The sequence below is a fragment of the Malus domestica genome, chromosome 15 (assembly GCF_042453785.1).
Source record: "Malus domestica chromosome 15, GDT2T_hap1".
Classification (NCBI taxonomy): Eukaryota; Viridiplantae; Streptophyta; class Magnoliopsida; order Rosales; family Rosaceae; genus Malus; species Malus domestica.
This window is the reverse complement of record NC_091675.1, coordinates 10,332,538-10,352,037: the sequence shown is the minus strand read 5'-3', so window position 1 is coordinate 10,352,037 and position 19,500 is coordinate 10,332,538. Positions and strand designations below refer to the sequence as shown.

General features: G+C 35.8%; 2 protein-coding genes across 4 annotated transcripts; both read left to right on the top strand.

Moving 5' to 3' along the window:
• Nucleotides 1-3,040: 3,040 nt before the first annotated feature.
• Nucleotides 3,041-11,888, top strand: LOC103456301 (protein PSK SIMULATOR 1-like). Its single transcript, XM_070813989.1, has 12 exons — nt 3,041-3,782; nt 3,946-4,271; nt 4,379-4,471; nt 4,570-4,660; nt 5,630-5,699; nt 6,724-6,821; nt 7,928-7,997; nt 8,901-9,004; nt 10,283-10,399; nt 10,712-10,788; nt 10,922-10,966; nt 11,076-11,888. Exons 1-12 carry the CDS (start codon nt 3,459-3,461, stop codon nt 11,581-11,583), a joined length of 1,923 nt encoding a protein of 640 aa, XP_070670090.1. The 5' UTR covers nt 3,041-3,458; the 3' UTR covers nt 11,584-11,888.
• Nucleotides 11,889-13,248: 1,360 nt separating this feature from the next.
• LOC103456300 (probable LRR receptor-like serine/threonine-protein kinase At5g63710) lies at nt 13,249-18,585 on the top strand. Of its 3 annotated transcripts, none has more exons than XM_029094574.2 (11): nt 13,386-13,685; nt 14,311-14,476; nt 14,609-14,741; nt 14,828-14,899; nt 15,910-16,053; nt 16,239-16,304; nt 16,404-16,474; nt 16,562-16,705; nt 16,924-17,265; nt 17,429-17,823; nt 18,101-18,585. In XM_029094574.2, exons 2-11 carry the CDS (start codon nt 14,368-14,370, stop codon nt 18,410-18,412), a joined length of 1,788 nt encoding a protein of 595 aa, XP_028950407.2. In that variant the 5' UTR covers nt 13,386-13,685; nt 14,311-14,367; the 3' UTR covers nt 18,413-18,585. The 3 variants fall into 3 exon arrangements, with proteins under 3 accessions (XP_008394217.4, XP_028950407.2, XP_028950408.2); XM_029094575.2 differs by having other exon boundaries at nt 13,386-13,689; XM_008395995.4 differs by having other exon boundaries at nt 13,249-14,476.
• Nucleotides 18,586-19,500: the final 915 nt, after the last annotated feature.

Genomic DNA, 19,500 nt, shown 5'->3' with positions numbered 1-19,500 from the left:
TAAGTTAATGTTGTTTTTAAATTTAATTTTTAGTTTTTAAATATAAGTTGTTGTAGTTTTTAAATTTAAATAATAAATTATGTTTGGGCCTCAGTTGGAGATGGAGGCAAATATGGTCATATACTGTTTTTTGAAATATTAATATCTTGGAGGGCCAAATGGCTAAAACGAGCCATCTGACCAGCCTTCAGTTGAAGATGGCCTTAGGCTGTCTCCAATGGGAGGGTGGCAAAAAAAACCCAAAATTTAGGTCCAAATCATCTCTAAGGGATGTATTTTGGGATGAGAAAAATAGAATTTTGGGTTTGAGGTATGTATTTATGTCTTTTACCCCTCTTAAATTGATAAGCTTTCTAGTGGGCCGAGGTCCTGCGAAATTTGTTTCATCATGCGAAACAAAGCCACGCCGGCCTCACGCAACTGCAACAAGATGGCAGAGGGATTTCTTAGGGGGAATGCACGACAAGCAAGGGTTCTACGGGCCTACGGCCCAGATTGGGGCATCGTTGAGATCCAATGGTTGTAGCGCCTTTGGAATTTTTATCTAATGTGGTAAGGAAACTACATCTTTTTTAAATTCACCGACTCAAATTCAATCTAATCAATTTTAACGATAATAAAAGATCCAACGACTCAAATATAAATTTAACGGTCAGAATAATCCAAATCAGATTCAACACCAAAATTCTATACACACCCATCCACTTGTTCTCTAATCCATAAAAATTTAATTTTTTCATTCAAAGTTTGAATTTTTACATCAAAATGTTCGCAAAAATAAAACAAGATAGATTTTACAAAAATAACTAAATTCAAAATTATTAGAAAAAAAATCAACGAAATGCAAAATCTAACAAATTATAAAGTTGGAGGTGGGAATTATAGGTCTCATACTGTTAAAGGTAAATACGAGACTAAAATTTGGAATTTCCCACTCTTAGCTTGGAGATAGCCTAGTCCTGGACTCTTGTCTTTTTCCTGCTCTGCTTCCACCCTTTTCCCCCATATTTTTCTCATGGCTCCTCGCCTGCTTTCTATGTTCTAGGAGACTCATTTGTTATCCCACTTGCGACTAACAAACATTTATCGTTCAAAGGAAATTGTTTGTTCTCTTTATCATCATCTAAAATTTTTTGAATTTGGAAGTCGTTTAGTCATTTATGTGTGTTAAACCAATAAACTGTTTTGGTACAAGTAGCATTCTCATGATAAACTATCAATTTGTTTTATGCATATGAATAGTTAAAAGATCTCTAAATTAAATAATTTTTGCATATATGATCTTTATAAAATAATAAAGATAATAAATTATTCTAACTATGATGTTCAGATGGTAAATGTCCATTAAATGGAGGACGTAAGCATTATTCCTCGCTTAGACCATCTTTAACCCTTGACTTAAAACCTAAAATTTTGAACCCATAAAATTTAGGTTTTAACTCACAAACAGTTTTTTTTGTTCCAACCCTTTTATGGGTTAAATTTTTAACCCAAGATTATTAAATAATGAATTCAGGATGAATTTTTTTTTTCTTAAAGTAACTTTAAAAAAAAAATTATGTAGACCATCCAAATTTAATTTTATGAACATTTTAACCTTAAAATATTTAGATTCTGATAAAACTAAAAAAATTATTAAATTGACACCATGAAACTCGTGGAACACAATGAAAGAATATGAAACACATGAAATAATTTTTTTATATAATTATTTTAGTTGTTGAATTTAAATTTAGACTGTTAAATTTTGTTCTATTACCATTGGATTTGATAATATTAGACCCTAACCGTTGGATTTAGTAAATTTGTAAATATAAAAAAAATACACATATATAGTGGGCCAACCCACTAACTCAGGGAGAATCCTGGCTTTAATTTGCCTTTAATGATTTTTAATTTTGGGTTAAAACTTATATTTGATCCAAGGGTTGGAGTAAGTTGAGGTAAGCTTATAATCTAAAATTTGAGTTTCAATGATTTGGAGTAGGTAGGTATGACTCAATAAAAAAATGAAGACCAAGAAAAGTTAAATAGCCCATTATTTAAAAAAAAAAACATAAACATGTGTTAAATTCCATTGGACAAAATCTAAAAGTGAGTAATCACAAATCAGTGTTCAAGTATTATCATCATTTTCTTTGCAAAAGCTTGCTCAAGAAAATTGTATGCATAAATTGTTTGATTTGCAATGCTAGTAGTTGTTCTTTGAAGATTTGTCAAATTCAGGTGGAGTATCTAGAAGTATACTCACTTAACCGTATTGTACTCTTTTCTCAACGATCGTGATTATTTTGTCCCATTAGATTTTTGTTACCCTCTAGTGCGTTCTGAAGACGTTTAGTTTTGACTTTGGTGGTGCTATCCACACACCTATTTTTACCTCTCACACACCTCTCTCAATTTTCGCCCTTCAGATCTAATGAATTCAAGAAAATCAATGGACAAAAATTAACCACTACTCTTTTGACTTAATTCATCTTTTCAATTTTCTTCTTAGTTTATGAGTTTTGTTACGCCTTGAGTTTTACCACATTCAGGTTTTGTGAAGTTTACTTTTATATGCATTTTTTCGGTTTGTTTGCAGACTCACCTTCACTCAATGTGCCAATTAGATGAGATGACTTCATCAACTGCTTATACATTATTCATGAAAATATGATACTAAAACTACTTGAGTAATTACACATTCAAAATCAATGTTATGGTATTTCTGCCGTCTATTCCTTCAGCAAAATAGCCCATAACAGTAATAGTAGTATTACTTTGAGAATGAGGATCCTCTTCGGATCCTTTTCAGATCATTTTCAGATCCTTTTTGTAAAGATTCCAGTGTCCTTAAATCGCATCATTTTATCATATATCGTGCGGTTAATTTTTGTCAAACATGATTTATATTTAATGTTAAATAAAAAAATTTACAATAATTTTTCATTGCACGATGTACAATAAACGAACCTGATTTGAGTATCATCATTCTTACTTTGACAAGTGAAAGAAAAGTAACTTAAATGATAAGATCGTAATAATAAAATAAGAAGGTGGATAAAACCTTCCACATGGCAATGAACGTGGTCAGAGCGCAAAGTTTGACTATTGACCATTTCTCCGTCTGACCCTGTGAAGTTTCACAAGTCTGAGAGAGAGAGAGAGAGAGAGGACTGGACGGCTGCTGAAATTCGTCTCCTTGATGAATTTGAGTGCGCTGCTCTATCGAATTCTTATGCATTTATTTAATCTTATTATTTCAACCACTAATTATAATAAATTAAAACAACAGCCAAAGCGCGGCCTGCTTCTTTGGCTGCAGCCGCTGCTTCTACTTCTGGGCTTCGGCTTCTGCTTCTGCTGCTGGTGGTGGACTTTTTCTGAATTGGGGTTTCATCATCCTCAATCACTTGTTCATCTATCAAAGTCCCAATCTCTGTCGTTGCGGTGGTGATCATTAGGAAATTAAGAAGATGGGAGCGGTTTGTTCCAAGAAGTCGAGGAGTACGAGCGTGAAGAGCGCCGGTTGGGATATCAATCGGCAACAAGTTCAAGTTGAGCAGCCCAAGTCAAGCTTGAAGACGGGTGGCGGCTTCACTCCGTCCTCGCCTCAGCCTCCGCGCAGGGATGACAACGAGGAACAGTTTTCAGACAAGGAAGACAATCAGATTCAGATTGATAGAATTAATCCTTTTGCGTATGAGTCTGACGATGAATTCTACGACGGAATTCCGCGCTATCCCACCTCCTTGTCTCAGAAATCCAGCTCCTTTCGCTCTAAGCAGGCCGCCGCTAAGGTTACTTGTTCTTCCATTTCTCATTCTCTTATATAATACTTACTATTTTTACTGTGTGTGGTTATAATATTGATTGCTTGTGTCTCTGCTGCCCCCTTTTGGGTATATAGGGAGTAGGGTTTAATTTTCCACATGAAAATGGTGTTAATGCAAAGTGCTGCAGGTTTCTGAGGTGAGTTCGCGGTTGGGCAGAGCTGGCAGTGCTGGCCTTGGAAAGGCAGTCCAGGTCTTGGACACACTCGGGAGCAGCATGACAAATTTGAATTCCGGCCCTGGTTTCGCTTCCGCAGCACCTGCCAAAGGCAATGAAATTGCAATCATTTCGTTTGAGATTGCCAACACTATTGTTAAGGGTTCCAATCTAATGCAATCCCTTTCCAAGCGATCTATGCGCCAGTTGAAAGAAGTGGTGCTTGTTTCACAAGGTGTGCAGCATTTGGTGTCCAAAGATATGGATGAATTATTAAGGATTGTTGGAGCTGACAAAAGGTGGAAGCTCAATCTAGTGCCAAATACTTACCATCTATTTTTTTTTTCTGCCGATAAGTGAGCTTTATTTTATAACTCATTTGTACAACTTTACCTTTGGTTTATAGGGAAGAACTACAAATTTTTTCGGGGGAGGTTGTTCGTTTTGGAAATCAATGCAAGGAGTCTCAGTGGCACAACTTGGACCGATATTTTGACAAGTACTATATACTTGCCTTGCATTACTTATTTTAGGAATGCCATTTTCATTTTTTGTATGCCATGTCTTTACTTGGTGACGTCTTATTTTGCTCTACAGAATCAGCAGAGAACTTACCCCTCTGAAGCATCTGAAGGAGGATGTAGGTTCGTTGATGCAGCAACTGATGGCTTTGGTCTTGTTTACTGCTGTAAGTATCGTCTTGTTTGAATTTGAGTGGAACAAAGTTCTAAGAATATTCAGATTCGTACATTGTTTCTTTGAGTGATCTTTCTTCAACTAGTTAATTGGATCCATGCTTTGACCCATATAAGTTGTTCTGCGAGTTTGGTTCTCCAAGTAAAATGCCACTTTTCATCTGGTTGGTGGTTCATGGGAAAATATTTACTTGTGACTTCCTCCATGAGAAGGCCTGTTGTATGTTTGTCTTCACAATGGTGTGAGTGGTGTACATAGAAGGGGAAGAGCTGTGACCGTACATTTTTACAGTGCAATTTACTAGGAAAATTTGGGCTGCATTCTCGGAGGTTTTGGATTGTTTGGTAGGAAATGCATAAGGATCTTTGAGGAAATGGAGTAACTTTGGGATGTGAATAGACCCCACTTAGTGGGAAAAGGCTTTGTTGTTGTTGTTGTTGTTGGCTTAAGCATTTTAAAGACAATCTTTCTGATGCGATTCTTCTTGATTTGGGAGTATTGTACTGAGTCTAATATATTTTATTGTTTGGGGATCTTAAATTAGATTTGACTAAATTCTGTTCCATCTTACCATTATATTCTTCTCTTGAAAGATGGTCTTCTTTGATTTAGCTATCTTGTCAGAAACTAGTTCCTCATTACTAGTCATCATTTGTAAGAGATCTGTTGTGAGTGTTGACTGCTAATCATCTAATTTTTTAAATTAAGCAATCTGATTATTTGTAATTACTAATTACCAATTAGCATAAAATAACAGAATCAATATTTAGTTGTTTCACTGACTAGTAGTAATATTTAGAGCATCAGCTTTGATAATAGTTGACCCATAAAAGCATAGGAGAGTCCTTTATGAAAGTTTCTTCCGTTGCGTCCTCAAATACTGTATCCAACACTGAGCTCAGTGTTCAATTTAAAGTGATCTGACTTGAAAATCAAAACATTTATATTCATCTCTCCGCAGGAATTATACCATGAGTTTCATGCGTTGGACCGATTGGAACAAATCTATGCACGCAAGCGTCAGGAAGAAGGTAATTCAGTTTCCACACAAAGAGGGTGATGAAATGATTTGTTTTCTTTTTTAGGACATTTCTTTATACAGGTTGAACTGTAGGCAGAACTAACTAGATGTATGGACCATTTGAGGAGTGAACACTATACAGGCATTCCAAAATAATAGAATCCCGAAAATGACAAAATATTGCAAGGCATTATAATTGAACCTTGAAAACTAAGTCCCCAAAATACTACATAAGAAATGCAAATTTTATCCTTATAATTATATGCATGCCTAAAATAAGTATAAATTTCTGCACGCCTAAAATAAGTATAAATTTCTTTGTTGTGTCCATCACAAATAGATAGGATATTGAACAGACATAAAATCTCCTTTTCACATAATTTATCGTCTTGTAGTTCTGTCTTTCCATTTATTTATTATTTGATCATAAAAGTGACTAATAGATTTTCTTTCTTTGTATTACTTGCATAGTGATGAACCTTGAGACCCTAGAGTCTATCACCATGTGCTACTTTGTGCATTCATGTGAAAAAGTCGTGATTTATGCTCTGATGTAGAGTAGTCATTATTTTTCCATATTCATTAACATTGCATTAAGTAATGCATGTTAAATAAAGGAACTTTCGTGAAAAGGGCTTCGGTTAAGTTTAAACTTTAATAAAAAGAACAAAAAACTTAATTTTAATATTAAAAAAAAAAGACTCGCAGGACCCACTCTTCATCACACGTACTGTTTATGAAACTTAACGGTACTACGTTGTTTATGAAACTTAACAGTGCTACGTTGTTTATAAAACTTAATGGTACTACACTGTTTATGAAACTTACTACACTGTTTATGAAACTTAACGGTACTGCATTGTTTATGAGACTTAATGTGCGCTGGGCACACATGTTTATATTTTATGTTTTTTTCTTTTTGTCCTTATCATTAAATACAGTTATTAGATGGTTTTTGGTTAAAATGCAACGTTTTGAAGCCCTTTTCATTAATTTTCCTGCTAAATAATTCAGTGTTGCTGTTCATCTCATAGGTGACAGCCTTGGAAGCTTGAGGTCAGGATTAAAAAGCCAAAGGAAAATAGTTAAATCTTTAAAGAAAAAGTCGCTTTGGTCCAAAAGTATGGAAGAGGTAAGAGGTAACCATAGGAAAACTTCATTATGTTTTATTTTTAGGCATTTGTCTTTTCCTGTTACTGCATTTATATATGGCTGCTTTCCTATTATGTGCTGTCTACCATCTTTAAAAGTTTAAACCTGTGCAATAGGCAAGATAAATGATAATGCTAATCTATCCAGTGCTAATTAATGTGTAATATTACGAAATTTTAAGTTTACTTTGTAAAATATGTTCTTTTGTTTGTCAGAAATTAATAAGTTATTCAGTACTCTAATCCCCAAAATAAAGAGGATGAGCTGGGGCGCATTTTGTAAATGAAAACAAAATTTGTCTTAGTTTTTTTTTAATCTTTTGTTTTTGAATTTGGTTTTTAAGTAAATATGGAAGACATTGATGAAGTTGAGGTACGTGACTTAGTTAACAAACAGGAAATGATATCCACACTCTCTTTTTATCCCTTTGCATTCCCCCTCTTGTTTCTTGCAACATGATTGAATATGTCAACATTCAACAGTGAGTGAAGGGACAAAAACAAGCACAGGAGTGCAGGAGAAGAAAAGAGTAGTGTTAAAATTGTTTCCCCTAACAAAAATGTCGATAGGAACGGACCTAGGTGACACGTTGCAACAAATTTTGGGTCTGACATTGTTATTTTCTTTTCGGTGGGTGGTTGGCAATCACATACCCCTCATATTTCTGGTGGTATAAGTGCAACTTTCCCAAAGGAGAGTATTACTTATCTGTTAACACTTCTTGTTTTAAACTATGCCCTCTTTTAGGTAAACTCTGATATGTTTTGCACCATAACTTTACACTGCTTGTTGCATTCCAGAGCGCAGAAGAAATGTGGAAAAGCCATTAAGGACAGTGAAATAAGTATAAAATTGAAAATCTTAACACATCCAAACAATCTGTCTCCCTGAAAGATCAATTACATGACCTAGGTTTTTTGTTTCATCTTTTTGGCACTGTATTGTTAATAATATGTTTGCTATATTATGTATCTTTTTTTTTTCTATAGATAAATAATTAAATATAAACCTGAAAGTTCATTCTCTGATTCATTAAAAAAGGAAGGGCATTTTGTAATTTGGAAAATTTGACATTTTGGAATACAGGTGATGGAGAAGCTTGTTGATATTGTCCACTTTTTACATCTAGAAATACATTCGGCCCTTGGTGGTGCTGGTATGTATCTGTTATGGTTCTTTGGTTCTTAAACTATGCATAGCCTTGGTTAATGATTCATCTTCATCTTTAAAGAGCCTAGTGTTTCTGGCTAAAAAAGGTTTTCTAATTAATGAAATTCATGATCACATCTAAAAATCTAGAGTGTGTGAACCGCCACTACAATTTCTCTTTTATCTTGTTTAGAAAATATATTTCACATCGGGTACCTTGCACCATGATATACACTATCCTGGACCTATCTACCCAATTACAATTAGGCGTGCTGAGAATATAAATCCCACTTCGAGTATGTCAAGTGTTGCACCAAATATGTTATATCTTGGGTGTCCCTACCTATATCCAATTCGTCTGGAGTTGCACAAAGAACTATTTATCACTCTTGCTTTAATAGTTGAGTTTGTGGTTCAACTTAATCTTATTTTGCATATAATTATCACTTTCTTACTACTTAAAGAGCCATTTTCTTTTTAACTTAAATAAATTAGCTTAAACAGCCTTTAGTTTAATTAATAGCATTTCATGCTTAGTGTACTTACAAAATAAGAAAGATACTGACACAAAGAATAGATGACTGTTCAACAAGCTTGTTCAGAAGTCTTATTAATAGATTAGTTTGTAGGGTTTAGTCCATTAGCGTATAGATAGGAGCTTAATCCCTTACCCATGCTACTTTTGAAGCTATTTAGAAGGTATTTTCTGCCATCCCATAAATTCTCAAATACTCTCTCAAATTATTTTCTTCGACGTTGTTCTTTGCCGCTGATGGTCGTCGCAGAGATGTTTTATTAAACTGTAGGAATAGTTCTTCAATGAAAGTGCATTGTCTTTAAAGTGTTCTATATAATTCCTCTTCCTTTGAAGAGAGCTGATGGAAACGATGCTTCTTCATTACATATGCAGATAGTCATGAAGCAGTGGAGGGACCTATGAGCAATCATCAAAGACTCGGACCAGCTGGACTTTCTTTACACTATGCAAATATAATCCTCCAAATTGATAGTCTTGTGAGTGTACTACTCTATTCTGTCCTTTTCTTGCATTTTACACGATACTAATGAAAATAAAGAGTTTTACCGTTGCATCATTTACTTTGTCTGTTTTTATTCATTCAGACTTTATCTGGGTGTATTTAAAGTTTAAACTAATATGAACAATGTTTAGGGTAACAAATCATAGAGATTGGGGGGATTGTTGATGATTCCACAAAACTCAGGCATAAGATGGCCTGAACTTCCAAATAAAAGGATATGCTTTCAATATGAATGTTGAGGGAGGAAATTATCTTTATTATTGTTTGTTCAGGGCTTTGGCCCTCCTTAGCAATGAGAGAAAACAAAATGTTTCATCATGTTTTGGAGGGAGGTACGATAATTTGGTGCCATATTACTTAGAAAGGTAGGTTGCTTAATCAAAGTTGGTAAGTTGAGCAAGGAGACTTTTCTCTTTCTTGTTCTTTCCTCTTTCTTTCAAAAAAAAAAACAAAGAAAGAAAAATCCGTTTTGGTCCTTATTTGATGGAGTACATTTAGAAACTTGCTTCAGCTTTTCAAAAGCATGTGGAAACATAGAAAGGTGGTGCCTGTTACAAACAAAATGGTAGATACCCAGTAATCTTGACTTTGTCTTTGTCATCAAATTTGGAACATACACCAAGGTCATTAGGTCTATACATTTTGTCTGTATAACTTGTGTCAAAACTTATGCATGACTCTCTAACATATAGAAACATATATCGGTCTAACAGAATCTCTAATACATCTTAAAGTCAAGATAATATGAAGATATACTCTGAAGTTCAAACCATAATGTAGACATTGTTTTTGTTGTTAAAATTTAAATATAGTACACCATAAAGTCAAAATAATATAAAGAGGTACTCTGAAGTTCAAACCATAATATCGACGGCATTTTTTTTTTGTTACACCTTATATAGTCGTCTTTACGGACTAGTATTGGAGATATTTGGTGCTGTCCTAACTTAGCATTCATGCTCCAAGTGGCTTCTTTATCAGGGGTCGAGCGTTGCACTTTCTCATGGTGACCCTAAATGTTTCTCATTGCGCTAACGACATATGCATAATCAAACAAATAGATTATGGGGGTTTTATAATCAAGTTATTTAATTTGGCACGCACTGACATTACGCAATTTATTTAGATTAAATTATGGTATTCTAACAGGTAACTTCAGATCTTTGGGCTCAGCTGCTCAGGGATAAAATTATGGGTATTATTTATTACAAAAGATATGTATGTTTTTCTGAGTCTGCTTCGGTGTATATAGGTAGCCCGGTCAAGTTCTATGCCTCAAAATACAAAGGATACATTATACCAGAACTTGCCGCCTAATATAAAATCATCCTTGCGCTCCAAATTACAGTCTTTTCATGTTAAAGAAGAGGTAATATCTCATTTCTTTATCTTTAGCTATAAAATATATTCCTAGGTCAATGTTTTCTTGCCTATCAGGTTGGTTCTTGTTTGAATGTTCGGTTCAAATTCAGGTAGGTAACATATGTAATTGTATGGCAAGAGAACTTTACTCTATATGTCTATATATATAATTATAATATGCACCTTGAATATGCATAACATAACTTTTGACTGCTTTTGGTGGACAGCATTTTGGTACTTTGGTTCTTTTGTTGTTGCAAATCATTCTTTGGAGAGATTTGTGTCCACTAAATTGTTTGACAATTTTTTTTTTCTGCAGCTTAGTATTACAGATATCAAAGCTGAGATGGAGAAAACTCTACACTGGCTTGTTCCAGTTGCTACAAACACAGCAAAGTAAGATGGCTAGCTGTTCTGCAAAACATACATATTTTTTGTATTTGTGAAACTCTTTTTGTAGCTGTAAGCTGTAACGTTTCTATGTTATTGATCATGATTTTGTTGGTTTGGATGCAAAAACTAATAACAGAGCCCATCATGGTTTTGGCTGGGTAGGAGAGTGGGCGGGCTCTGGGTGAGTAACAACTGCTTGTTTCAAAGTTTGGCTTTTACAATTTTTTCATTTTTGTGTGTTTTGAAGGCTTTCACTGTTTTTGTAGTAATTTATACTTCTGCTTTTATAGTTCCGAGTCAAACCGAAAGCCAATATCGCAGACTGAAGCGATTCGAATTGAGACATTCCATCATGCAGACAAGGAAAAAACAGAAGCCTGTATACTCGATCTAATCTTATGGCTTCACCATTTGGCTTGTCAAACCAAGTCTAGTGCCGATAAGGGGGGCATGAAGTCACCTGTCAAGTCCACAACCAGTACAACCCTCGTGAAGACAAATAAGCAGCTGCCCACTGGAGTTCAACCAAGCATGCTAACAACTGAAGATGCGGAGATGCTGCAGGATGTGAGCAAGAGAAAACGGATTCCAGGTAATAGTAAGAGTCAGGACTTTGACAGTGCCAGCTCTAGTTCAACAGAGGGCCGAAAATTGAGTAAGAGTAACAGCTACTCACATGGGCAAGGAAGCGAGAAATTGTTACATTTGAGTAGGCCCTCGTCTGGCGTTGATTTTGGTATCGATAAGGAAAAAGCACTGGATGTTATAGATAGAGTGGACGGACTCACAATCACATAGAGTTTACAGAATGTTATGTGTTATAGACGTCATTCGGCGGAGACGAGTCAAGTGGTATGTGCGGCAAGGGGGGAGAAATTTACTGTGCATATTTTCACCATGCTTATACATCGTGAATGTTTCGACCAAACATGAAAAAAAAGGGGGAAGGCATATGTACAGTGTGGATGTAGTGAGTGGTGAGTGACTGATTTTCTGAGTAGGGGTGTATAGAGCTCAAGGATGGGTGCTTTTGGGCACAAATATTTATATTTGTATTTGTAGATTTTATTTGTTTATTTTTAAATTATCTGGATTTCGATGTATCTGTGTGTGTTATATTGCACTATTACTAGTACAGTAATTCTAATAGGTGCCATTTTGATGGGTGGTTTTCAGTATAATAGCAAATTAAACTACCGCGCAAAAATGCTCGACCGGCTTTAATAAAAAAAAACAATTAATTCATATGACAAGGTTGAAGTGGAAGTGAAAAACGATATGTGATATTTATATTCACTTGTAAACTCCGATTATGTTAAACTAGAAGCGAAAAATGATTTGTGATATTTATATTCACTTATAAATGCCGAATTGGATATTGTAGCCTAGACTAAAAGGAGAGAGCGTTTGAGAGCAAGTCCGCCGGTTGTGCCTTTGTAGGGCAAGGGCTTTGGAACTGCCCTTTAATCCAAAAACATGCTTCTAGCAGGTCATTTTGTTGAGGGCAATTGGTGGGCCAATACATGCCCACCTAAATGCCCGAGCAATTTGAGCTTGACCTTGTGTCAGTGGGCAAAGTTGATGTCAACATAATATCAGTCACGTTTTGTTGGCGCATGTAATACACGTGCGAATTGGGTGAGTGGGCCAACAACTTTTGCTGTTGTGGCCCCACTACTGGAGCTCCAAGAGAAATTCTAACGGCTGCCTGACGTGGCACACAGAGCTATTGGACTTCCAATGGTCTGATGGTCTGGACCATTAGAAATTTTTTGAAAAAGTTATGATTGTGCCATGTGGCACATTCTGGAATGTCAAATTCAATAATAAGAAAAATCAAACGGTTAAATTAATTCAATCGATAAAAATGAAAAAAAAGGGTAAAAAATAGGAAAGAAATTTAATTTGTTTATTCTATAAATACCCATCTTCTTCATTCACCTTTTATTTTTAATTAATTATGCTTTTATAATGCTATGTTTTCCTTAATTTACATGCTATGGCCTTTGCCTTGTTTTTGTTTTGCCCTTACCCTCCTAAAAGGGTGGGGGGGGGGGACTTACTCTTAGTTACACAAAGAATACAAAGGGTTTGAACCTGAGAAGCATTAGGCTAACAAGGAAGAATATGTATAATTTTTTTGTTCAAATCAGGAAGAACATGCACCAATTGCTAATGGATGATATTTGATTTGAATAAAAAGGACGAGAAGAAAGGTAGTAGAAGATAATGCACTTGCTCGTCTTTGCTCTTGCCCTCCTAAAATGGGTGGACTTGCTTTAAGTTACACGAGAAATAAGAAAGCGTTTGAACCCGACAGCACTGGATTAACCAGGAAGAATAATATTATACAATATAAATATAATTTTTTGGTTCAAAAAAGGAAGAACATGCATGCACCACTTGCTAATGGTTGATATTTGACTTGAATAAAAAGGACGAGAAGAAGATGTAGTAGAAGATAATGGTTGTAGTTATCAGGTTAAAGCACGCAATAATAACGATTAGTGGGATATGGGATGGGATGCCATGATTTGATTTGACGGATTCGAATTCTTATTCCACACCCACACCCACATCCACACACCCACACCCCCACACACCCAGCAAGCAACCAGTAGCGCACAACTTCATATTCTCTCTACTCTCCAGTCTCCTCTACTCAACCAAATCCCCCTCTTCTTTTTCTGATCGATCGATATATTTTCCTTTTTTATTCCAGTGGGAAGGTTGTGGACCAACCTTTGCACTGACAATCATGATAATTTATTTTAATTATTGCTATTACTGGATTATTGGATTATTTAACTCAAAAGAGTCCTTCCTCGTCCTCCTTGTCCTTTGCTGTTTCCTGTGGTCTCCTGGTGTGCCACGCCCATGCCTATGCCTGCCTGAAACTAGCAAGTTCTTGTCTTTCCCTCCATTTGTTTTAGTTTTTTATATTTTCTTTTCTTTTATTTATTCATGTTTTGTGTGTGCCATGCCTCTCTTGTTGTTTTATTTCTCAGGTTTTTAATGGTTGTGTTTGTATTGGGAGGACTACTAAACCACTCCCTCTCATGCATATATTTCTGCCTTTTCTTTTCACCCAAGGGATGATTAATAGGCATTATCATCTGATTCTTCCAACCTTAGACAAGGAGGAATGTTTTTTACTATCTCAATTCTTATTGGCTCGGTTCGGTTCGGTTTGGTTGAGTTCTTACTTAGCTAAATGAATTTTGATTCTGGTAAACTAGTTGGAAACATAAATGAATTTGAAGGAGAATTATCCAACTCGGAAGAAAAAACGATCAAATTAGACGTGGGAAGTGGGAACACATACATAATCCTTGAACACAGTTGATTGTGGGGCAAGCAAGCGTCAAATTAGTACCACAACATAATATCCTTAATTTAACCTAATTTTAAACCTTTCCTCCATGCATCTTAAAAGTTAAGTTTTCTATTGATTCTGGTGTATTTTGATTTTCCCTGTCTCTGTTTGATTTGAACTCTAGTAGAACATGCTTTGTTATTCTTTAGATAGTCTGCTCAAAAGGAGGTGGCTAGAGCCTAGAGCCTAGAGGTGAAGTCGGAGACATGTCTCATGTATTTTCTCGCTCGCATCCTTTCAAGCCAATCATAAAATGGTTAATCTTACTCCTTTTGCCAACAATCGGGTTTGCATCTACGGAGCCAGATGTGGAAGGTATATATACAATGCTGGTGATATACTCTTTAAGCAAGATTTTTTGGTCGTCGGTTCATGTTCTGACATTATCGATATGCATGGATGTAGTTTATATTTAAGAACTGCATTCTTCACTTTGATAATGTGCAGGTGAAGCATTGACCGATTTGCTCACCGCATTGAAAGATTCGAGTGGCCGAATAACAGATTGGAATGATAATTTCGTGAGCCCCTGTTTTAGCTGGTCTCATGTCACTTGTAGAAATGGAAATGTCATATCCCTGTAAGTGCATCTAAATGTAACACATGATTCCCTGGTCTTTAATTTTTGTGATCATTGCTGTATTTGAAAGTGATTTGTCTTTGCAGGAGCCTGGCTTCAAATGGATTTTCTGGAACACTTTCTCCTTCGATTACTAAGCTGAAAGATTTGGCTAGCCTGTAAGTAACCTTGTCGATGCACACGTATGATTTTCCGAAATTAAGCTTGTGAAACTTGAAGGCATCTGGACCTCACTCAAATTTGTGATGGTATACTTTTTTGGAAACATCCTCGACCACTAAGGGTTTGTTTGGTATCCTATTTGAAATTTTTTATCATTTCTCAAAACATTTTTTGAAAATAATTTTCTTTAAGACTCAAAAACTTGATTGGTTTTTTAAATCTTACAACTTAAACTAGACAAAGAGATCTAAAAAGAGGGGGACGCAGGAGAGGGAGAAAGAGGAGAGAGGAGGAAAGAAAGTAAGAGATGATTGAAGGAAAGAGAAAGAAGAGAGAGGATTGGACGAGTTAGATAGAAAGATAAGTGAGAGAAAGAACCGAGTGAGTGAAGATAGCAGATTAGAGGAGAGACGAAAAAAGTAAAAAAAAAAAAAAGAAGAGAAAGAAGAAAAGATAGAGAGATAGATTTGGAGTGAGTGGGGAGGAGGAAGAGAAAAGAAATGAGTGAGTTTAAGTTTAAAAACTCTAAAAACTCATTTTATATGTTTTTAGAGAATAGACTATATTTTTGAGTTAGTCGTGAGTTCAGTTTTTGAAAATAGTCTTACCAAACAAATTTTTAAAGCCTAAAACTTAAAAATTGTTTTTGAGTTAAAAAAGTTGAATTCAAATAGAGTATTAAACAGGCCCTAAAAATCTGAGCCATGTTCCTCGCCACCACAGAATACTTTGCCTATACATCCGAGCAGCAACTGTCCATATCTCTTTTTTTGTCCTCTGTAAATAATCCTTTCCTGATTCTCGTCGCGCTGAGTTCTAAGCCAAGACATAACCACTGAATGTCAATATCCTATTTCCCCTAAACGGTGTTGTCCAGAGTGTGCTAGTTTCTCTTAAATAATCTTGCACTACCAACACCTTTGTTATTTAGTTGTTTGTTTAGTTCTGAAGATAGTATTTTTGCATCCGAGTCATGAGTTTTGATAAAACAATTTCGTTTATGCAGGGACTTCCAGAATAATAATCTAACGGGCCTTTTGCCCGTTTATCTTGCAAACTTGACACACCTGCAGAATCTAAATCTTGCAAATAATAATTTCAGAGGTCCTATACCAAATGCTTGGGGTCAGCTTTCCAATTTGAAGCATTTGTAAGAGCTGCAATTTCTGTTCCTAGTGAGCTTGCATATCATATGTGCGACATTACGTTCTTGTATGTATTCTGTTATATCCGAGTGTTGCACATTCCTGTGGTTGATTCAACTGTAAGCAATTCTTGGTTCAGAACCCTGCTGTTGGTCTTATTCTTTACCGATTCTAAATCTTCTTTTGGCAGGGATCTTTCATCGAATGAGTTGACAGGAAGAATTCCAATGCAATTCTTTACCATTCCAAATTTCAAGTACGATTCCTATCACCAACTCTGATTCTCGATTCCCGCTGCTGCATTATACATTGTTAATGCCTCGTTATAAACTGTTTTTTTTTTTTTGCCATACAGTTTCACAGGATCACATCTTGATTGTGGTTCTAGCTTGAAGCAGCCTTGTGTTTCTGGCTCTTCTCTCCAAGGTTTATGCTTTGTACAACTCTACTGTTTCGGTTTACCAATTATGTTTGAATTGCCTAGGAATAACCCAATGCTTCAAAATTTGGCAGCTTCAAACAGGAAATCAAAACTTGGAACAGTTATAACCTCGGCAAGTTGCAGTGTATCAGTAATTCTGTTGATTGGGGCTCTTTTCGCATATCGATACTATCGCATGCACAAACTAAAATATGATGTCTTTGTTGACGTTGCAGGTAAAATTTCCTTGCCTTTTAACTTTTGCGATCACTTTTACTCTCTACTAAGCATCGTTATGGAAAATTAAATTGAAATCATCTCAACCGAATTAAGGTAGAACCTATCATGTCCCTCTCACAAGGTAAGAATTGATTTGTAGGAGGTTAGTAAATCAGATGAATAAATATTTCTTACCGATGAACTGCATTGAACGTTTCAAATGCATGAAATGCAGGTGAAGATGAGTGCAAAATTTCCTTTGGCCAGTTGAAAAGATTCTCTTGGCGTGAAATTCAGCTCGCCACGGATAACTTTGATGAAAGCAACATAATTGGACAAGGAGGCTTTGGAAGAGTTTACAAAGGTGTCCTCTCAAACGATGTACATGTTGCAGTGAAACGCCTTACTGATTATAACAGTCCTGGTGGAGAGGCTGCATTCCTTAGAGAAGTACAACTCATTAGTGTTGCAGTTCACAGGAATCTTTTACGGTTGATTGGATATTGTACAACCCCATCTGAGAGAATCCTTGTTTATCCGTTCATGAAAAATCTTAGTGTTGCATATCGCTTGAGAGGTATGTCCCCAAACGAGCATTGCGTGAGTTCAACTTTCTATTTCCTTGTTTCATGTGTGAGTGGCTTGGAACACAAGCATGTTTCAACCATAATTTGAACTTCTATTTATGCTTGACTGTTTAATATTTTGATTATACATTTTATCCCTGGTATATGTTTCAGATCTAAAACCTGGTGAGAAAGGGTTGGACTGGTCGACAAGGAAACACATTGCTTTCGGTGCAGCCCATGGTTTGGAGTATTTACACGAGCATTGCAATCCGAAGATAATACACCGTGACTTGAAGGCTGCAAACATTCTTCTAGATGATAAATTTGAGCCTGTTCTTGGAGATTTTGGGCTAGCAAAGCTGGTTGATACAAAATCAACTCATGTTACCACTCAAATACGCGGAACCATGGGGCATATTGCCCCGGAGTATTTGTCCACCGGAAAATCGTCAGAAAAGACTGATGTTTTTGGATACGGTATCACACTTCTCGAACTTGTCACTGGTCAGCGTGCAATAGATTTTGCTCGGCTGGAAGAAGAGGAGGATGTTCTTCTGCTTGATCATGTAAGATTTATCGTCTCTTTTTATAATTTCTCGAACTCTTTCGACATATGTACAAATTCTTTAATGGGATTTTTTTTCCTGTTAAAGTGGTACGTTTTATGGTTTAGGGTTTAGGATAAATTGTCGTTTTAACTTCAAACTTATTCGGGTTCAAATGCAGCTCTCGATATTTTGAGAAGAAGTTTCAACCACATTGAACTCCTTTTTCATATTTTGTGCTTTAATTGTTGCTACTTTCTGTTTGTTGTGTTGAATGACCTAAATACGATGTCGACAGATCAAGAAGTTGCTGAGAGAAAATAGGCTTGACGACATTGTGGACAGAAACATGAAGATGCATGATCCAAAAGAAGTTGAGACAGTCATTCAGGTTGCGTTGCTGTGCACTCAAAGCTCACCAGAGGACCGTCCAAAAATGGCAGATGTTGTTAGATTGCTACAAGGAGTGGATCTAGCAGAGAGATGGGCCGAGTGGGAGCAGCTCGAAGGTGTAAGGAATCGTGAATTCTCACTCTTGTCTCACCAGTTTGCTTGGGCCGAAGAGTCTACACATGATCAAGAAGCTATACAGTTGTCCAAGGCAAGATAGGGTTCCTTAATAATTAGATGCTCTAATCTAAATTAATCCAAAAACTTCACTTCATATCTCGAATATTACAGATTATTAATTGTATCATATCTTAGTAATAATTATATAAATCTGTGTGTAAAGATATATAAGAGAGGAGAAAGGAAAATAAAGTTGTGGGATATTATATATGAGTTTGGAACATGTTCGTATGGTCTATATATGCATGAGATATTTCTTTAGGTGTTGAGTTGGATTGAACCAAGAAACTTGATCATCAATTCATCTTTCCAATAACAGCCATTAGGCAGTTGTTTCGGAAAATTCACTTTTGTGAGTTCGGAATCGGAAACAAAGTAAAGTTTCCCCAAATTGGCATTTGAAAGAAGATAAATGCTAATTTATTAACAGTACTAGCTTCAGTTGAACACCTTGTAGTTAGCCACACTTAACAAGTTTCGTTTCGTTTAGGTCCATTTATAAGAATATATTTGTTGTAATCGAACTTTTTATTTATTTTATTTTATGTTACATTAATTTTAGAAACTTCAGCGGTACGAAAGAATATTATCGTCGTAAACGAACTTGATCTGTTTAGCTGAAAGTCAGAAGAAAAAAGTTGGCAAACCATCATCACCTTCAATTCTCTGTCAGACTCTTATCTCTTACATGAAACGCATAAAACGAATTTTTCGTTGTACCGCTTGATCCTAAATGAAACCCATAGATTGGGCCGACTCGCTCCATATTGCGCCAAGGCGCCATATTGCCCCATATCGCTATTTCTGCCATGCAAAATCTTGAAAGCTCCCTTGGTCTATGGGAAAACCCTATGCCCAAAATTACAATGAGCCAGAGTTGATTAAAGATATAATTCTATTAAAGATAGAAATCTTTTTAGGGAGACTCAATTCGGATGCTAGACATTAACATCTTGTGACTAAAATCTTAATGGTTTTCAATTTTTTGATCAAAGCAATGTCATCATTAGGGATGCGAGCCTAATTTCCTCTTCTTTTTATCAAAAATTAACAATTCCCAGTTCCCGGAATGGGTGGATAACTGTGGTTTGTCAAAAAAAAAAAAAAAAAAAAATCAACACATAACAA